Genomic DNA, 17,565 nt, shown 5'->3' with positions numbered 1-17,565 from the left:
ACGTTGATGAGATGCCTCCCGGGACCATTGAGAAAGTGCATAAGTGCATAAGCCGCAGTGACTACCAATTTCTTTCCGCTTCTTGAATTACTAATGCATTACATCAAGGCTTTTCAGGATGCTAGGTTTACAACATGACCCTGAGAAGCTTGTTGCAACACTGAGCAAGGTGTGTACAGGTGCTCAAAGGATCTGGAGGAAGTAGAAAGTACAGGTTGACAACTCCAGCTGCAGATGTTACCTCAGCAAGTGGAAAGGGGCCAGGCCGGCATTGGCAGACTTATTTCATAAGGAAAAGGGAAGGAAGAAATCCGCATGGCTCAGTGAATGCCACCTACTGCCAAGGTCTCCTGCTCAATGGCATCCTGTTCTGATTTGTTTGGTGGAAATTCATAATTAGTGAGGCATGGATAAGATAATATCTATACTGGGCCAATTTAATGTGTGTGCTTCCAGTTACAAACTTGAATACTAATGCTGCTTGTATTTAAATTATTCAGCCATATGGTATCAGCACACACAGATTTGCATCCTGGAGGAAAAGGAAAGTGAGAGTGAAAAGAGAATATTCGGCCTACAAGAAGAAAGTCCCTGCTACCTAGTATCTCCTCCTCCTCCTCCTCCTCCTCCTCCTCTACAGCCACAATGCTTCAGCTGCAATCCTGTACACATGGATTTGGGAGTAAGTCTCACTGAATGCAGTGGGACAAACATGCACTGTATACGATTGTACAGCACGTCAGCTGTGGGAAGCACTACTGGACACCATGATGGTGTTTTATTTATTTATTGCAATTTTTATTGCCTGATAGACCAACTCCCCCTTGATGGTTCACAAAAGTTAAGATCATAAAATAGAGCACCATGTACCTGTTTACTAGACCTGAAAGCTAAAGATACAAATATAGTGGCTCTTTTTTTTCAAAGGCTGATATAGTGATGGCAGTATAACAAAGTATAACAAATACATACTTTTAAAATATACCTTTGTTGTTTTTTGCAGTTTTGTGTTGAACGTATTTGACAGCAAGCCTTTAACCTCTACGGAGATTTTCCCTGCCAGACTAAAATCGAGGCACCCACTCACATGTAACCATGCCCTTTAACTGATTGCTGGGAGGTTGTCTATTGAGAGGTTGCCAGCACAAGAGTGTAAGATGCAGTCAAAGTCACATTAGTAATGGTAGCCATGGGATCGTTGTCGCTTTCTCTGTTGTGCCAATGTGCTTTCTACATCCTGGTGCTTAATGCTGCACAAACAACAGGCATTTTCCTGCCTTGAACTCTGGAAGGAAAGAGAAATCCCACTCACGGGCAATATCCACTGATGTGGAGCTCATTGGGCAGCTATGGCAAATGACAGAAAACATTGATTTTCGTTCCGGCTCAATCCACCCACACATTCCAGGATAAAAATGCACCTATGTGTGTGCGTTTGGGGGAGGGGGAGAGCACAGACCCAGGGGCCATTTGTGACCCTCCTCAAGACCTGATCTGAAGTTACCTAGATGCCACCCTTAAGGCCATGCTTTCCTCCTAATCATAGATTGTTTGGTGGTTTCCTGCTTCCACATGGACCTATGTCCCAAATGCAGCCTGCCTGGAGAAAAGTCTTCAACTAGTGGCTCCATTTCTTTTGAATTCCCTGCCTCTGGAGGTGAGGCAAGTGCCAGCATTGTGCCATTTTTCACAACTCTTGAAAACACATTTATTTTAGGAAGCCCTCTTTAACTAAACAGCCACAGTTTTACTGAGTCTATTTTTACCTGTTTTGTCCTTTGCTGTTCGTTGCTCCAAAACTGCTAAACCAGAATATGGAGTGGCATATAAAGCTTGTGAATGAATTTACATTTGTGGGGTATTTTTGTCCACAGCCCTTCTGTGGCCCACAGCTTCTCCAAAATTCAATGCAGTCCTCAAGGTGAAGACGGATTCCCATCTAGGACCCACATTTCAATGGAAAATGTATACATTTGCATTAGCCATGTTCACATCTACTTAGAAGCAACCTTCTTTCAGTTCAAAGTAGGACTTATTCCCAGGTAAGTATGTATAGCACTGTATCCCAAAACCTAAATTCAAAGACGAAGAGGAGAATAAAATTTCATCCTTACTGTCTGTGGTGGAAAAATATCAACTGCAAGGACTTGTTGACCAATGTAAGTAACAATTTTATCTTAGATTGTAAGCAAACAAGCTTGTTGGAAACCTAGAAAATAAATATTAGCTGCCTAATATGTGGCCGTACCTACTATTACTCAGTCTTGATACAGTGGCTGTGTTCACACACAGCACCGAACCATTGTTTAGCACAGGGATGGGCAAAACGAAGGTGGCAGGCCGGCCTTCTGGACTATTTTCTGCCCCCTGCTGCTCACCTCCCACATTTGCCATAGTGTTGTTGGTGTGGCAGCAGTGGCAATTCTGGGAAGGAGTACCGTGATTATGAGGGGGCAAAGTTGCCCCCTGGACCCACAGAGTATACCCACTCTTGCTTAGTGCTGTTTGAATGAGTATAGTATCTGACTCATACACCACGCCTCTATTCACTTCTCACACAGCCAGGAGGAGCACCTTTTCCAACTTTACTTTCAGTTTCAGCGTATCTTCATTTAGCCTTACATAGAGAATGAGGTGGCTAGATGGAGTCACTGAAGCAGTTGGCGTGAGCTTAAGTGAACTCCAGGGGATAGTGGATGACAGGAAGGCCTGGAGGAGTGTTGTCCATGGGGTCACGATGGGTCAGACACGACTTCACGACTAGCAACAACGACAAAATGATCTAACCATTTACAGTAAACAGTGAGTGGTGTGACCTTGCGGCACTGACCACAAAGTTTGACCACCTACAAAGAAATCTGGGTTCAGACAAGAGGATAATTCAAACTCAAGTGTTGAGTATGGGCTGAGTGTGCATTCTTATTGAACTGTGGGTTGTTGTTAAAACACAGTGTATCCTGTTGTCTGAACCCCTGTTGAAATAACAGCAGGACGTTGCTTCTCTGTATAAGGTATTTATAGCCTGTATGGAGTCATTAGATTCAGACTGGACAACAAAAGCAAAAATCAGCAAAACAGAGTATGATTTACAGTATGATTCTATACTTGTTTACTCAGAAGTAACTCAGCCTTACTGAATCCAGTGGGATCTACTCCCCAGAAAGTGCAGCTTAATCAATAAAGCAAAATTTGTCAACATTTTCCTGTCTTAAGAGAGAGCCTTCACAGGTCTTGAAGTCCTTCCAGCAATTGCTCCAGCTTGACCTTTGCCAAGTCTACGGTGGGAGGGGCCACTGCGGAGTTATACACAGCTGAGCTTTTTCTCTAGGAACACGGAGCGGAATCCATCCCATGAGCCAGAGCCAGTCTTGCCATGCAGTGCACCATGGGGACGGAGGGCAGAGGAAGGCCATAATTGCACTTGACTGGTGCAGCAAGACTTGGCCCAAGTGAGGGCCCAAGCGGGAAGCCTCTCTTGGCTTGGGCTAGCACAACACCACATGCCTCTGCACGGACAGAAGAGGGTCTCCGCAGCTCCACAGAGGCTTCTTGGCCTCCTTAGGCCAACACACTGCAAAGAAAGCAGAGCTCTGACATCAGAAATCACTTCGGCAGACTTTGTGTCAAGCACCACCGCTTCTCCTTTCTGAGGCAAGCTCCTCAAGGCGGATGGGGGTTCATTGAGGGAGTGGGAACCCCTCCTTTGCATATTTGATCTGGAAAGTGCTTACTCTGCAGCAGCCAGCAATTGCACCCTTTGAAAAGGCTGCATGTGCAGAATTCTGGAGTCTTCTGGCCAGTGTACTATGTTGATATTTCACAGTAACTTCCGAGAGACACATCCAGCCACTCCAATGGGTATCCATATTAGCACTGGCTACATGTCTGGAAGCTTACTTTTGCAAATGCATTTTGTCACTCTTAATGGTAGGGTGTTTAGTGGTAGGCAGTGTCCTATTTTACCAAGAACAGTCCTCTGCTTGAAGGCTTCCCATGTTGGAAGGTCTGTCTACTCCAAGTCCAGTTGTAGATGTGTGTTTTGTGAACTGCCCAGAGAGCTTTGGCTATTGAGTGGTGTAGAAATTAAATATATAATAATATAATACATAATCCTCAGAAGGGAAAGCCACAGGCCCTTCATGTTCCCCATCAATAGCATCTGAACAACCCTCCAGGCAGAGGCCAGATGTATTGTGCTTCAGTTTAAGTTACAGGAACAATAAATCAGCATATGCATATTTCATGCAAATGTGTCTCCTCCATTGTCCTCTTTTTGGGTGATGAATAAGTGGGCACCCTATTTATTGGAGTCTACCATTCCTCAGGCACACAACATGCTCCATCTATGAGCAAGGGCTGCTCAGTCCTGACCATGTCTCCATCTACAGATTCATCTTCCCAGTAGCCGTAGCGCTGACTACTTCTCCTTTCTTTATCTCTTCCACCTAACCATGACCTGTTCTTCTATATATAAAAATTTCCTTCCTTATCTTGTGTGTGTGTGTGGTACTGGCATCTTTCAGTGCTGCAGCACTGGCTTGGTGTACAGGGTAATAAATACCTGCTTCTATGACAATGGAAAAAATGTACTTTGAGGACTGGACTGCAGCTTTGTGCTTTGGACCTTTATCTCTTTGCAACACTTCAGTCTGACTCAGCACAGCATTCCAAGAGTTCAGTCCTATAGGAACTTCTTTGACCCTGCCATTAAAGCGTTAAATTGATACATTACGTTTTACATGACAATAAAACAAACAGAATCTTCAACTATCATCTGTTGTATGGTGAAAATTACAAACAGTTACAAGAAAGCACCAGCATAAGATGATAAAACTACTTGTCACATATCCCTGCCCAGCCACTCCTGCATAGGCATAAAATGAAGCAAATGTAGTGTTAAGCAGCACACGACTCGGCACTTGTCCAGGATAACACTTGCTTTGTCCCTTTCATCGCAGGTAGTAGAACTGAGCTGTGTGCTGTGGAATGAGAAAAAGGGCCCACGCCAGGCCCCCAGCAGCAGGTACAATCCACTAAGTGCTCATGCTGCATGAAGATGCTAAAAAGGGTGCAAAGTCTTCACACATAATGAGACTAGCATGAGATCCACATTAAATCTCCCAGCAGATCCAGAATGGAAGCAACACATGGAAGTCCAGTGAATGATCCATTATGATGTTACCCAGAAATCAAAGGCAGAACTCCTAAGAAAGCTGCAAATTCACAGTCGAACAATACCTATATCAGTGATGGCAAACCTTTTAGAGATTGAGTGTCCAAATTCCAACCCAAAACCCACTTATTTATCACAAAGTGTCAACACTGCAATAAAACCTGAATACTGAGGTTTTAGTTTAGAAAAAACAACTCACAGCCAGTCCAAGCAAATATATATATATATCTCTCTCCTTGGCAGTGCACTGACAGGCCATGCGAAAGCTCGGACGAGACGGCTTGTGACATCATTGCCTGGCACCACTACCCCTTTCCAAGCATGCGCTGTTATCCAATGCTCGGCTGCTGAGGAGATGCTGGGGCGACATGGCTCGCATGCCAACAGAGAGGGCTCTGCGTGCCCGCTGCGGCACACGTGCCATAGGTTCGCCACCACCTATGTATGTGTTTGTGTATGTGTTTCCAACCAATACATCATTACCAACCAATACATCCTCCAATAGTGAGCAAGCCTTTGAGTTCTCCACAACCCTTTGTCAATCAGGATTTTAAAAAAAGCTGGGGGTCAGCAGGGCAGAATGAGTTGAAGCTACAAAGCATGTATGTCATGGCAATCTTAAGATGGAATGAGGAAGATTGCAGCCATATTAATTAAATTAAGCTCTACCAGGTGCTATATAGGTTTAAATTATACTCAAGACTGTTGGAACAAACAGTGGCTCAAGTTACACCAAGGACCACAGGACTTAAAAAACAGTGGCTGATAGCATATTTTTAAAAAATATAAAACCCAGCATTGCCCTTTGTTTCCTGCTTTAAGGGGCACACACAGGCTCCTTGTGAAGAAGACAACAGAAGAGAAGGGAAACATGACCAAAAGACAACAAGCTGGGTAGATGACTTAGTGATTTGGCAATGTACTTACAGAGTCCCATGTTCAAAACTACCATCAGTTTCCTCCACTTTTTGGGAACCCATTCTACAAAGAAAGTTCTGGATCCTTGGGGTCCTTCAAATCAAGAACGGCTTGGGACAAGGATACCTAAAGGAACACCTTTTTCCCTATTTGCTCTCCCGCCCCTGAGATCGGCAACAGAAGCCCTCCTCCGGGAACCCTCTGTGAAAGATGTTAGGAGACAGAGTACCCAGAGGATGGCCTTCTCTGCGGTGGCGCCCCGTCGATGGAATGCACTCTCCAGAGAGGTCTGCCTGGTGCCATCATTATATGTTTTTCAGCGCCAGGTTAAGACCTTTTTATTTAATCAATATTTTAATAAGTTTTAATAGCAAATTGTATTATTATATTTTATTAATTGCAGCCAGAGCGGGTCGTCAATTTATTTATGCTGTTAGTCATCCAGAGACCTTGGATGGCATACAATTGGACAGCATACAATTTTTATAAATAAATAAATATTCACGCACCCACTGTCTATGGAGGCAAGGCTTTATCTAAAGGTGCCGAACATCTACCCTTCCAGCCACTAGTTCATACAGCCCAAATGTAATTCCTACTGACTTTAAACTGAAGGTGTTTTCTATCATTAATCTCCAACTTTACTGATGTAAGAGCTACTTTGGGCTCTAACAATTCTTTCCCCTGCCCTCTGCAGGTCCTTTAAGTTAAAATCAGTACCAAGATCAGAAATGGGGCCCCTTTTTGGACAGATTTTCCATAGGCTTCTTCTCTGTGACCAAGTGGAGGGGCTTTGCCAGCTACAGCTTTCCATGCAGAGGTGAGCAAATGTTGCCTCTTCCACAAAATTGTGTAAGGGATAAAACCTTTCCTTTTCATTTGGTCATCCTAGTAGCCTGGGAAGAATCCTGTCTAACTTGAAAGTTCACTTACTACATTTGAATACAGCTTGGTCTTAATTAAAGGTATCACTACACTAGCTCTGGAAGGTGAGTTTCTAGTGTCCTAACTAAAACTTAAGTTGATTGACTGGTGCAGCTCTGTTGAGACACCATGATTCAAGACGCTTTCACACGGTTCCCAAAGGCCTACCACACCCATCAAGTCTCTCCTTCTGCTCCAACCAGGCTGAGACAGCCACCAACATGCACTAAAGCCCACAGATCTCACACTGTGGCCTGCTAGCAGAGGCAGCACTGAGTTTGTCTCATGCAGATAGAGGGCCCACCAATTTATAGCTGATTGCCAGCATTCATCCACCCTGGAAGGAAGGCAAACAGAAATGGCCTCCCATTTGCCATTGAAGTCTTGCTGGCTATCACCTTTGCACCTGAAAGGGAAGTTCTCAAGAGTTTAACACATTCCTCTCTGCTGGGTGAGCTTAAGAGTCCCCCTCCCTTAAGCTCCTGCCTTGCACTTGAAGGACTCTGAAGAGCCAAGACCTACTTTAAAAGCTCAGTAAATTTCCTTATGAAAGCCACCTTATAAAAAAGAGTGATCTGGCTAGCACACTTGGTTAGGTATTTACATGCAAGGTTTGAAAGATCCAAAGCACAGTTCTGTAACAAATAAAATAGATTGCATTAATTACCAAGGAAATCAGTGTTTACAAGTCATTTCAAAGTAAGAACATCTCTCTTATGCAAAAGACATAAGAGGGTAGAAAATACAAGATTCCTGCGACAAAATGCTTTCCATGCTGCCTTGCATAATGGTTGCCAGGGCAGGTCCTCCAACAGCTAGCACAGTTCCATCTTGGTAGGCGTCAGAAAGAAGACTGGCTGGAAACTCCCTCAAATGTAATTCTCTTGTTTCTGAATGTGGATGCACCAGAACAAAAGTGGGGTGCAGCCTCGGCTATGCCTCCCTGTTCCAGACTGTAAACATGAGGCATGGCTCCATCTTACAGGCTCAGGCGCTCCCAAACAAGGCTTCAAGGCACACCTGCCTCATTCACAGGATTTGTGGTGGAGGTGTGGCATCTCAGGAAGAAGAGTTGATCTGCTCACCCAGTCCAGTTCTGTGCCTGTCTCCATATTTAGCTTTTCAGTGAGAAAGGCCATCCACCAAAAAGCATTTACCATACAGAGGCCTGCCCTTCCCCCTCAACCCTATCCGGGCCCAGCCCAGCCGCTGAATGAAACCTGGGGAGCGTTCCAAGGCAAAGCTGCAGCTGACTCACAGCAGCTGCTTCCCTGGGCCAGTCATCGCGGGAGGCGAATGAGGCCAAGGGGAAGGGAAGGCCAGTGCTCAGCTATTCCAGGAAGCATGTGCTGAGAAGAGAAGCAGGCCTGAGCGAGGGGAAGACAGGCCCTGGAGCAGAGGCCACAGAGGGTCAGAAACTTAGGAAGGGTGTGTGCTGTGTGGGAGCCTTCTGTGGTTTTGGGCACAGCCTTTTTGCCAGAAAACTGTGGTCTTATGCATGCTTATCTGGGTAGATATCTCCTTGGATTCAATCGTATTACTTTTTAATACACTTGGAGAAGATTGGACCCTAACACTGGTAGGAAAAACCAGAAGCATCTGTGAAGTACATTCTCCTTTAAAAGTGCAATGTAATGCTACATTGCCAAAATAATAAAAAAGCACAGGGTGTTCAGGAAAGACATGGTTATGGTGTTTTTTTTATCTCAGCAGTATATCAGAGTCTGATTTTGGTCATAAAGTGTTAATGTTTGTTCAGGATTGTGTTATTTAAATTTTCTTAACTATCTCCTTTTCTCCCAATTTTGCAGCAAGGAAGTAATTCAACTGATTACACATTTGAAATCATTTTTAAACATGACGAGCTGAGCACATTTCATATCACTATATTTCTCTTCTTGTACTAGATAAAAAGTCCAGTGTTCATTTCATGATCACTGATAAAAATATATCCACAAAATGGAATGAAGATGGGAAGCCTGTAGAAGAATAAGTAACAACCTTTACCTGATATTGGTCAGAACAATCCTCCTGCTTCTCTCCAGTTTACCATTTCTTTCCAATTTTTCACTGCAATTGTAACCCTGCCCTTCAGAAACTGTTATATGTACTGTTCCTTCTCAGCTAACTCCATCATGCTGTCCAAAAGGCCATATAAGCCAGTGACTACCAGAAGAAATGCTCTTGCAGGACTCCCTGGTCTCAAATAAACCCTCTGTGATTGAGCGCCTGTGATCATAGGCTGCAACAGCACAGGAAGATTGGCCTGGCTTTGCAAGGGACATGTAAGCAAGCTTGTCTTTGTCTTCTTTTCAGCTACTATTCTGACCTGGATCCCTAGTAGAGTTACACAGTGGCTCTCAGGTTTGACTTAAACCCCGAGATCTGGGAATTCAAGCTTCATGCCTCCCATTGATTATCTAAGAAATTTTAAACTGAATCTACCAGGTTTCAGATGAATAGGTACTGGCAAGAGCAACCTTGCCATTTGAGAGGACCCAAAGCTGAGTGCTTATCTTCTGTTCTTTGAATGGTATTGTTCTGAAAATGACAGAAGTGGCCTCAGGAAGAAACCTGCAAGATCTCACATGAATGATAGATAGAGTCCTCAATTTTGGGTGGCACCAGGATGAATTGTTTCCCCTTCCTTTCCATTTTCCCCTCTGTTTTTTTTTCCAGGAGATTTATAGGAAAACGGCACAAATGGCCCATGCAAGAAAACTATTTTTCCAGAAGGGTAGGTTCAAGGTCTAGGGAGTTATGATAGAAAACCAGTTTAAGCCCTTTTTCTTAGTAAAGCTGGGTGGTGCTGGAGGAATAGTCATTCTTCCATCCCATTCTTACCCTCCCTCAAAACACAAGGACTCAGGCCCCTGGCACAACACACACTTATTAGAAGGTGGGCCTATTGGTCACTCAGCTGCACTCCCCCCATCTTCCCCTCAGTGTTTTACAGAAACAAAACAAAAAGATGCTATTTGGGGAGGAAACCAAATGTCTGAACAGAATAAGGGGCCCAGAAGGCCATCAGGACCGACCATTTGCTCAGTGCAGGACTCCAAGCTAAACCATCCCTCTCAGAGGGCTGTCTAGCTGCATCTTGAATGCCTCTAGTGTGGGAGAGCCCAGAACCTCCCTAGGTAATTGGTTCCATTCCTAACTGCTCTCAGTCTGGAATCTAATAAATTGGTAAGCCTCATTCTGGCTCAGCTTTGGTTCTGGTGGCTTTCAAGGGAAGCCCACTTTCCCTCAGAACCCACCAGAAGTGATCCAAAGGAGCCAATTCTGCCTGAGCATCTGAATCTAAAGCACATCAGTAATCATTCCCTATCCTCAAAAGGACATGCAAACTAGATACAGCTTGGTATTTTTGCCCACCAATTTCCCAGGATATATTCTGCTTCATTTCTGTATCTTAGCTTGTAATAGCAACCATTCTGCAATAAAAATATTAATCTGATTGAGGCTGAAGTTGATTCCCAGTTCCCACTCTTTGACAAGGAGCTGCATGAGAAGTAGCTCTCATATCAGAAATAGCAAGCAATTTTCTGAAACTGCACTCAAGTTTGCTTTAGTTACCCCATAATTTCATTACACAAGATTGTTAATAAAAGGGTTTCTTTCTTCTTGCAGTGGCAATTCTGACGCAGTGATAGCTACTGATTTAAGTAACATGGACTAAAAGGTTATGAGATTGTTTACAACCAGGAGTCTAAAAAGGAGGGCCGTTCTCAAACATGGTAATAATGAGCTTTCCCAATTGGGAGACACACACAAATGCTTTGACCAGGGTCATTCTTAGCATTGGGTAGCGTGGGACCGCTGCCTTAAGAAGATGACTTTGGATGTCATGAAAATAACTATTCATGTTTGAACCGCCCCCCCCTCCCCATTGGCTGGTTCAGGGATGGAGGGAATTGTAGGACTTCCAACTGTCTAATCATGCATAGAATTGCACCCTTAATGTCTCATTGCCATATCTTTACTCCCAGAAGTGCTTGCAGGATTCTCTGTCTTAGGTGCCAAAATAATTTGACCAGCCTAGGCCTTCATTTTGACTTCCCTTGTGGGGGCAACTCAGACAGCAAATTGCCTTGGGTTCATGCCAAAAATAACGAACACACAAGGAACAAAGAGCCAATGGGCAGAACGTATCTTGTACCCCTTACAAGTTTATCTAACTAAAAGCAAACTCTTCGGGAAATCGGGGTTGGCAGGACGAGATGTGCCACAAGAGGACAGAGGCTCATCCTAGCGACAACCACTCGCGCTTAAGTCTCTTGCAGGAGGATCGCCGGATCAATTCAGCTGTGGGTCTTCCTGAAGAAAGGCGAGGTGGAAGCGGATGGCAAGTTATGGTAACGATCGAGTGGGTGGCAGGAAGAAGCGACGCCCACGGTCTGGCGGGGTAGGGCTTGACTTGCCTAGAGCGGGCGAGGGCGGACGGGCGGGGCGGGGCCTGGCTGGGGCGGCTCCAGGGCCATAAATGGAGCGCATCCGGCTCTCCGGCGTGGATCGCCCAGCAGCACGAGCGGACTGAGCGCGCCGGGACTGGCTCTGCAGCCCACAACTGCGGGCAGCGCGGTGGCCTCAGCAGCGGCACAGGCGGCAGCGCGAGCAGCGGCGCGTGTCGGTCGGCCAGCCAGCAGCTGCAGCCTCAGGATGAAGGGCCCGGCAGCAGCCCCTGCTTCGTCGGAAGTGATCCGCGAGGGCGAGCTGGAGAAGCGCAGCGACAGCCTGTTCCAGCTGTGGAAGAAGAAGCAGGTGGTGCTGAGCAAGGACAGTCTGAGCCTCTCGTCGCCCGAAGGTGGCGGCGGCGGCGGCAAGGGCCGCGCTAAGGAGCTGCGCTTCGGCTCCATCCAGAAGGTGGACTGCGTGGAGCGCACCGGCAAATACGTCTACTTCACCATCGTCACGACGGACCGCAAGGAGATCGACTTTCGGTGCCCGGGCGAGAGCTGCTGGAACGCCTCCATCACGCTGGCGCTCATCGACTTCCAGAACAAGCGCGCCATCCAGGACTTTAAGAGCCGCCAGGAGGCCGCCGAGGAGGCGGCCGCCGGCACCCGCGACAGGCGCCTCGCCCGCGCCCCCTGAGCCCGCAGCCGGCCGCAGCCCGGCCCCACCGACCAAAGGTGAGCGGGCACGTGTCGTCGCCCTGGCCACATTTCTACCCTTTGTCTGCCCCTTTTGTCCTGAATCCCTTTCTCTTTGATCCGTCTAAGGAGTCGGTCAGTCTTAATGCAAGAGCAACTCTGTTCGGAGTGATGCACGCTAAGTTTGAACGTTGAACGCTGTAGTACACATTTAGGATAGAGGAAGACATGCAGCGGAATCTTTTGTGCAATTCTGCTTGGGTCGCAGGGCTTTGTCCTAGCTTATTAGCCCAACTAGATCATTGATGGCTTTGCTATTACCTATCAACCTGTAGTGACTAATAAGAGGAAGGAATCTGACAAGGGTGGAAGCTTCAACGTAAGCGACCTCACTGGGGCAAACGGCTGTAATGCCATTTGATAAAGTGGGGTGAATCAGCTTTCTTAAATCAACATGTTTAGGTATAGCTAATCTGTGAATGATGAGCATGGGTGTTTTCTGTTCCCCAGATGCTTGGATCTGGTTCATTCATTGGAACTGAGACTTGCTTCCGGGTGAACCTGCTTAGAGAAAGCCGAATTATAACATTTGCCCGTGAAAAGGAAATAGAATTGTAAACCCATGCTAGTAATATCTTTGTACTGCTTTACCTGATTGTCCTTTTAAAAGTATAATCTCTATAGCTAAAGGAAGGGGCCTGCAAAGTGTTTCTGTTCCTTGCTAGGTTAAGTTATGCGCATTCAGAGCTACGACTGTTCTTTAAGGAAGCTTTAGACAAAGAGTGGAGTGTGACCGTGTCCGTCCAGTGTACTTATTAAGCACATCCACATTCCAAGCAGGAACTGAGGATCCTTGCACGGATGTCACGATAGTGGAAATCAGCACAATTGGCCAATGAGTGACCATAGCAGCAAACCTCTGTTCCACTCGATTCTCTCCGCGCACGCACGCACGCACACACACACACACACACGCGCTGTATAAAAGCCTGAAACTACATCCTGCATCTGATGGAGTGGGTTATAGTCCATGAAAGCTTGTGCCAGAATAAATGTATTAATCTTTGAAGTGCTGCAAGACTCTTTGTTGTGGTTACTCTTATAAAGATAAGGCTTTTTACCTTATCTGTTAAGTATGGCAGCATAAAACCACTTGTAGTGAGATTAACCATTTATTCAGTTCAGTTATTGCGAGTTGTTTGGGAATGGGTTCTTACTGCAATTGGAATGGAATTTTGCAGAGCAGGTGGGGGGTATATAAGAATTGCACTAAGAAGGAAGTAAAAAATCACTGTAGAAAGTCCCACTAGCACAGTTTAAGAATCTATTTTCAGATTAATATTTATAACTTGGGTGGTTGCACTGATTTCAGTAGAACCTAATCCCAGCTTCATGCATTGGGTGCACCGCCGAGCAATTCTGCAGTCCCAGCTGATCTCCCTGAGTTTAATGCTCACTACCAGGAAAGTATGCATAGAATTGCTGTGCTGCTTGCTTTGTAATAGTGTCATTAGACAGGCCTTCTGAGTAAATATACGAAGGATTGGGTTTTATGTTTTGAACTTTCGAGATACACCATTTTCTGGTAAGTTGTAATCTCACATGTATTTTTTTAAATGGCTGCACTGAACTTTGTGGGATGGAGAGTGAGTATACTTACGAAATTACTAGAGCTCAGTGCTATTTCCCTTTTCCAGTTTATAGGAAAGCCTGAAAATATGAACACTCTTTCAGCTGTTTCTTCAAAGGACCTTTGCAGTACTTTCAGCAATGTTTTTGTACTGACCTGCTTCACTAATACTTTATTTTTCTCTTGCTTTCAGTAGTGTATCTCTGGATGGCAAACAAGATTCATGTTCTTGGAATGTACCAGGAGAGGATACCAATGAAGGAAAACAAAGAAGGATGTTCAAAGTATCTGGTTTCTTCCAGGTCTGATGAGGTAGCTGAGCAAAGAAGCCAAGCTTCCCTTGAGCAGCATTTACAAGCCAAAGACTATTACGAAAAAAGACTTAATGCAAAGTATGACTGTGCAGGATGCCTAGCTTTGCAAAATGTGTGATTTTTCTATTTATAAGTTGCAAAGAATGGGCAGTACCTGCTGATGCGAGAACACTTTACATTATTTGTAATATCTATATTTGTATTTATTTTGATAAATATCCTTAAGTACATGTTTGTCTTAAAATTGCTCCTGACATTTTAATGTGTCCATTCCAAATTAAAAGCTTTTTTATTACTGTATTTCTGAAGTGCAGCTTTTCTTTGGGAGAAAACTAGTTGTATTACTATACCAACAAAGCAGATACCCTCCCGTTTCAACCCCTCAAATGCTCGGGGTTGGGGGACCCTGCAGAGCAGGGATGGGTGAAGAGTAGCAGGGGAGGAAAGGGTGTGGATGTCCTGTTACATGAGTGTAGTTCTGCTCATGCAACATTACATTTCATTCTATATTTGTGGAAGTGGAAACAATGCCTATCATATCTGACCTGACCATGGAGTATTCAAGGGGAAGCACTCAAGCCAATAGCAAAATCATTAGTGTGTGTTAATAGTCATAAACTGCACATATATACTGTAAGTGTCAGCTCTGCCTTAGTGGCATTGTAAGGATTATTGCTTTATGGTACAGGAAGTGCTTCGAACACTAAAGCACCATGGGTTGGATCCCATGCATATCCATGGGCACAAGAACAGAAGCTTGGTCAGACCCTTGGTCCATCTAGCCTAGTATTGCTGACACTGACTGGCAGCAGCAATGGTTCTCCAGGCTTTCGGGCAGTTGTTCTGGCTGTATCTGAAGATGCTGCAAGTTGAACTGGGAACCTTCTGTGTGCAAAACAAGTGAACTATGGACCCTTGATTATATGGAATAGCCCCACTCATGGAAGGCACCCCTACTTAAGTTTTGGATATCCCCACCACTACAGCTCACCCCATTTAGCAGGTTGCTCAACCCTGTGTAGCATTTTATTTATTTATTTATTTAAAGCTTTTATATCCCACCCTTCACTGTGTCTCAGGGTGGTAATACAATAAAATGCAATAAAGTACAGCAGTAACTAAAACCCAATCTTAAAACATTTAAAAATATTAACATTTAAAATAATGAGAAAATAAAAAGGTTTTGGCCTGGTGCAGAAAAGAAAAGTGTCAGCACCAGGTACACCTCTCTGGGGAGCATATTCTATAGCTGGGTGCCACTGCAGAGAAGGCCCTTCTCCAGGTAGCCACTCTTCTGATCTTCAAAGAGAGTTCCTGAAGAAGAACCTCTGATCCAAATCTTAGGGGGCAGGCAGGTATGTATGAAAGGAGGCACTCCTTCAAATATCCAGGTCCTAAGCTCCTTAGGGCTTTATCATTCATCACCAGCATCTTAAATTGTGCCCAGACTTAACCTGGAAGCCAGTCCAGATGGTACAGGACTGGCATATATGTATATCTGGTGGTTCCTGCTAGCAACCTGACTGCTCTATTCTGAACCAATTGAATTATCCAGACTGTCTTCAAGGGCAGCCCCACATAGAGTGTGTTACAATAGTCCAGTTAGGAGGTTACTAGACCATGGATTACCATCACTAGGCTCATTCAGGGAAAGGCATAGTTGATGGATCAGCCAAAGCTCAAGGAAAGAGTTCCTTGCCACAGCAGTCACCTGGCACTCTAAGGATAACTGGGTCAAGGATCACTCCCAAACTAGAGACACTGTCCCTTAGGGGGAGTGCAACCCCATCCAGAACAGGGCAGAAATCACCTACCTGGAGTGTTGAACCACCTACAAACAGGACCTCTGTCTTGTCTGGATTAAGTTTCAATTGATTGGCACTCAACCAACCCATCACCCCAGCCAGATACCAGTTAAGGTTAAGGGGGAAATCCAGGGTAGGGTTAGCAAAATGAAGGTGCTTCTAATGCTTCTGACACACGGAAGGTGCTTAGAAGGGGCAGGTAGAATGAGCTGGGCAGAAAAATCTCCGGAAAGGGTGTGCTGCATGTGGATGTATGTCATATTTTAGGTTTACAGCCACTGCCTCACCTGGATCACATGTAAAAGAGAGGTAGAGCTGGGTATCATCATCATACTGATGACTCCTCAGTCCAAACCCCTGGATGACCTCTCCCACCAGTTTCATGTAGATGTTAAACAGTATGGGGGATAAAATGGAGCCCTGAAGAACTGCATGGCATAACTGCCATGGTGCTCAGCTATAACCCGCCCCCCTCAGCACCACCTTCTGGAATTGGCCCAGCAAGTAGGAACAGAAACATTGCGGGGCAGTGCCTCCAATCCCCAACCCACCAAACCTATTCATGGTCAATGGTACTGAAAGCCACTGAGAGGTCCAGGAGAACCAACAGGGACACACTCCCCCTGTCCGTCTCCCTGCACAAGTCATTGTACAGGGTGACCAGGGGCAGTTTCAGTTCTGTAGCCAGGTCTGAATCCAGACTGAAATGGGTCCAAATGGCTTCCTTCAAGTGAGCTTGGAGTTGTCCAGCCACCACCCGCTCAGGCACTTTGCCCAAGAACAGGATGTTAGCCACCAGTCCATAATTGGAGGCAATCTCTGGGTCCAGGTTTGCCTTCTTCAGGATGGGTCTGATCACTGCCTCTTTCAGGAGAGTGGGACTCAACCCTCCCTCAGAGGGGCATTTTCATAGGGATGGAGGGGTTGCTGTCAGAAGTTACAGGCTGGGAAATTGCACATATCTAAATCTGGATCCAATCCATAAGTTCAAACAACTCATGGTCAGCTGTACAAATTCTTAAACTAGAACTGCAAGAAAAGGATAGCAACTGCTCAAGGAAAGCAATATGGCTAGTTTTCTGGTGGTGCATGTAGAAATGGTGCATTGGTACTGTAAGCCCAGCATTTCAGCAATGTTGAGCAGATGAGCCACTTTACAGCTGCACAACCTACCAACTTGGTAAAATGACAATTAAATGTTAGGATTACTTGGATCGGATCTAACAGTGAAAACACCTGACATCATAATGACTGACTGAGGCAAATTCACTTCACCTGAGTGAATCTAGCTTTTCAAGTAATGCTTGTCAGTGTGTCAGATTCATAAGCTTAAACAACATGTGAGGCCAGCCAGTTTAGGCCTCAGCCTAAAAGCAGCACCTTCCATTTCTGATTCCCTGCTTAGATTTGTTCCTGCCTGCCAAGTGATATAGTAAATGAGAAGAGGTATTAGCATACCCAGTGAAAGGGGCTGCATCATTCGGAAAACTCAAGCAAGGGGGAAAAGTCAAGGCCACGAATAATGCTTTACTGGGAGCCCTGAAGCACAGCAGAACCTCAGGGCCAGGGGCCAAATCCAGCCTGCTTGGGGTCCCAATCTGGCTTCTGGGCTTCCCCGGATGACTGCACTTTCTTCCCCAGGTCCCAACTTCTTTCCCCTAAGCACAGATCATTGGATGGCTTCCCAGGTTCAGTCCATCCCCCA

The 17,565-nt window shown here is 45.4% G+C and overlaps 1 protein-coding gene across 1 annotated transcript; it reads left to right on the top strand.

Moving 5' to 3' along the window:
* Positions 1 to 11,535: 11,535 nt before the first annotated feature.
* On the top strand, positions 11,536 to 14,355 carry LOC123021406 (pleckstrin homology-like domain family A member 2). Its single transcript, XM_044426130.1, has 2 exons — positions 11,536 to 12,150; positions 13,935 to 14,355. Exon 1 carries the CDS (start codon positions 11,678 to 11,680, stop codon positions 12,110 to 12,112), a length of 435 nt encoding a protein of 144 aa, XP_044282065.1. The 5' UTR covers positions 11,536 to 11,677; the 3' UTR covers positions 12,113 to 12,150; positions 13,935 to 14,355.
* The last annotated feature ends 3,210 nt before the right edge of the window (positions 14,356 to 17,565 follow it).

The sequence above is a fragment of the Varanus komodoensis genome, unplaced genomic scaffold (assembly GCF_004798865.1).
Source record: "Varanus komodoensis strain SLA01 unplaced genomic scaffold, ASM479886v1 scaffold16, whole genome shotgun sequence".
NCBI lineage: Eukaryota > Metazoa > Chordata > Lepidosauria > Squamata > Varanidae > Varanus > Varanus komodoensis.
The sequence above is the reverse complement of the archived record's forward strand: the minus strand, read 5'-3'. Positions and strand labels throughout refer to the sequence as shown.